This window comes from Hipposideros armiger, unplaced genomic scaffold (genome assembly GCF_001890085.2).
Source record: "Hipposideros armiger isolate ML-2016 unplaced genomic scaffold, ASM189008v1 scaffold_92, whole genome shotgun sequence".
Classification (NCBI taxonomy): domain Eukaryota; kingdom Metazoa; phylum Chordata; class Mammalia; order Chiroptera; family Hipposideridae; genus Hipposideros; species Hipposideros armiger.
In genome coordinates, this window is record NW_017731442.1 from 3,366,219 (window position 1) to 3,369,701 (window position 3,483).

The window sequence follows — 3,483 nt, forward strand, 5'->3', positions numbered from 1 at the left end:
TGCAGCCTATGCCGTCAACTCATGGCAGCCCAGCTCCAGGTTGAGCTGTTGTTCAGCATCTTAGTTGTGGAGGGCAGTGTCACTGGCCCTCATATGTGGGATCTGAACCAGGGCCCTCTGTCGTCCCAAGCCAGCTCTTAACCATCGCGCCACTCGGACGGCCCAGTTTTGTATTTATATTTTTCCAGACTTTTTCTAATATATATTATCACATGTATACAACACAGAACACACATAAATATAAGGAGTTGTGGCCTTTTGTTTTTGAAAATTACTTTTTCTGAGCTTTGAAAATTACTTTGTCTGAGCTTTAATTTCTGCATCTTAATACTTTGCAAGATTCTTGTGAGGTTTAAAGAATTTATGTGCAAAGGCACAAAGTAGGTCCTTAAGTGTTTATTATTATTGACTGTAATTATCATTGAAATGACTCTAGAAGAATGTTGGGAAGATAAAAGGCAAAGAAGAGAGCTGGGATGGTAGAAATAGTTCAGCTTTCTAGAATGTCTGTATTACCTTCTCAGAGGGATTTGGCTATAGAAAAAAGTACTTTTAAGAACCACCGAAAGAGGTTATTGATGCCCTTGCTCTGCTTTTTTTGAGATTCCAAACCAAGTAAAAGAAACACAAGCACTCCTGGATCTGCTTCCTGACAGAATCGGGCATGGGACGTTTCTCAACTCCTCTGAGGGAGGGTCCCTGGACCTGGTGGACTTTGTGAGGAAACACCAGATACCGCTGGGTAAGGCGTGGGGCCTCAGGTCCTCCAGACAACCCCATCTCTTCCTTTCCCAGCCCCCAGGCTGTAACCCATATGTAGAGAAATACTTGAAATATGTAAATATCATTTAGAAAGTCAAGAATACATGGTGTGTGTGCTTTCTGAGCCTCATTTAAGTAACAAAGTTTTAGCTCCCATTAGGATATAAGCTCCATGAACTTATATCTTTTTCACAGTTACATTCCTCAGCTCCTGGAATTCAGTTTATATTGAAGGAGTAACTGTCATCTAGTATTTTGAGATGACTTTAACCAAATTAACATGTGTTATGGAAATGTACCATTTATTTAAAAATTAAGTATTCTGGAAAATTCTAAGAATATTTTTATATGTCTGTTGAGCAGTACATGCTTGTTTGTCTACATGTGTATACCTGAAGCTGTTTTTCTTTAACAGCAAATATTTATGAAGTGCCTACTCTGTTCCAGTAACTGTCCAGTTACTGTTGATGGGAATAGAGCAGTAAACAAAACAGACAAGCTTTCTTTCTCAAGGAATTTACATTCTAGCATAGGTAAGAGAGACAAGAAACAAATACACAAGATACACAAATACACAATAGTGTTAAGTTCTTTGAAGAAAATTAAACAGGCTGATATAATAATGAGATAACCACTTTTAATTGGATGGTCAAGGAAGGCCTTTCTGAAGAGGGAAAGAAGCAATTGGCTGACATTCATTTTACTGAATGATAAATTCGTTGAATTTACAAATTTACCAATTTGCAAAAACACTGGTGTGGGTATGCATTTTTAAAGTATTTATAGACTTTTCTACTTTCTTTTTCTTTTTCCTGAGGAAATTTTTTAACATCTACAAAAGCAGACAAAATGGATACCCCTTGTATAGTGATTTTACTTGGTGTAGTGACCCAGCTCTGCTCCCAGCAGAGTGAAGGGGTAGGTGGGTTTGCCATTCCCTGTGGCCCTGTGTTGAGGCTGCCTTAAAGTTAGCAGATGCTGTCCATCTAGTCTGTGGGATATTTTATTCTGCCTGGGGAGCCTGGTACAGTGTTTCAAGGCAGGAATGTGTTTATAGAAGTCATTCTTAAGATGGACTTGCAGCACGCAGTAATTGAACTGTTGTCTGAGTACAGAAGCTTGGGGGTTTTCTTTGAAGCCATGGAAAAAGTCCATTTCTGCTCTTGGCTTTTCATAATGCTGTAACCCTTAAGCAATGCAGCCATTTTCTTACCTTGATTTCAGCCTCCACTGTGAGACCTGGTTGAAGTACAGNAGAAGGTCCTTCAGGGGCCAAGGAGACTGTTAAACTTGCTAAAGAATTCTTCCTTTCTACTGACGATACAGTTCTTGGCCTTGACCTCAGTGGAGACCCTAAAGTAAGTAATTTTTCCAACATGTATTTTATTTCTAGAAGGTCGAATTTGTGAAATAAGAATTAGCTAGAAGCATCCTGCATTCCCCAGAGGTCCAATAGACTCTCTGTGTGGATGAAGTCCTATTCTGCCCTGGATGACCAGAATGTCTGTAGCAACTGTTCTCAACCAGGGTTCTGTGAAGTAATTAAGCCCCCTAAAACAAAAAAAAAAATTTTCATGTCAATATAATTACTTTCTCCATTCTTCTAAAGATGGTACACAGGTAGTTCCATTCTACATACATAGAAGAGATTAATTAATTCATTACATACAATGGCTATATAATGCTTAATTAATGCTTGATTGTGGCACTTAATTATTTCATAGAACCCAAAGTTGAGAAATGCTGGCTTAGAGCTTCTTGAATGTCAGAGCCAAGCAGGATGTCTCATCTGTGGCACCATTGGCATTTGGGGCCAAATCTGTGTTGTGGGGATTTCTGTGCATTGTAGGGTATTTAGCAGCATTCTGGCCTCTACCCACTAGATGCCAATAGCACCCTTCCAGTTGTGACACCCAAAAATGCTTCTAGACATTGCCAAATGTCCCCTGGGGGGGGCAAATTTCCCCTGGTTGAAAGCCATTGAATTAAAGTCCCATGAAACTGATTTTTATGGCTTTAACCTTGGTCTATTCTGCTGTTTCATCCATCCATTTGATAGAAGCTTTCTCTAGTACTCAGGTGGGTTCCTGAATCAGGGAAGTTCTCTTTGTTAACACAAGATACCCTTACAGAAATAAAATATGGTGACTGCTATATCTAGCTTAGCTAAATGACCTCAGGTCCACTGATAATTAATTTAAGATTCTTGAAGGCAGAGACTGTGTTTTTACTAGCTTTGTATTCCCCAAAGTGTCTAGAACATTGTAGGTGCTTTAGAAACAAAATGTGCAAATGAATCAATCTGCCATTTTTTCCTACTATTACTTTATTCCTTTGTTTATTGGAACAGAGTATCTACCGTATTTCCCCATGTATAAGACTCACCCTTTTCTGAAAAATTTGGGGTCTAAAAACTGGGTGCATCTTATACAGTGGTTGTAGATTTTTTTTACTTGCATTTCCCGCTTTTTTCGTGCTTGTTTTTTGCACTCATACAACCACTGTATAAGGCGCACCCAGTTTTTAGACCCCAAATGTTTCATAGAAGGGTGCATCTTATACATAGGGAAATACGGTAATTCCTGTTTGCCCAGAGTTCTCAGACATCTTCATTTTAACTTTTATCTTCAAGGCAGGACAAGCAAAAGATTTCTTGGAGCCACTTTTAGAAGCAAAAAAAGCAGGTCTGAAGTTGGCATTACACATTTCAGAGGTAAATAA

At 38.9% G+C, this 3,483-nt stretch overlaps 1 protein-coding gene across 1 annotated transcript in view; it reads left to right on the forward strand.

Annotated features, from left to right (window-relative positions):
* Positions 1-3,483, forward strand: part of MAPDA (N6-Methyl-AMP deaminase) — a 31,389-nt gene that overhangs the window by 17,648 nt on the left and 10,258 nt on the right. Inside the window, exons 6-7 of the mRNA XM_019644870.1 lie at positions 2,017-2,120; positions 3,395-3,475. Coding sequence (XP_019500415.1) covers positions 2,017-2,120; positions 3,395-3,475 — 185 coding nt within the window. The remainder of the gene's footprint in view (positions 1-2,016; positions 2,121-3,394; positions 3,476-3,483) is intronic.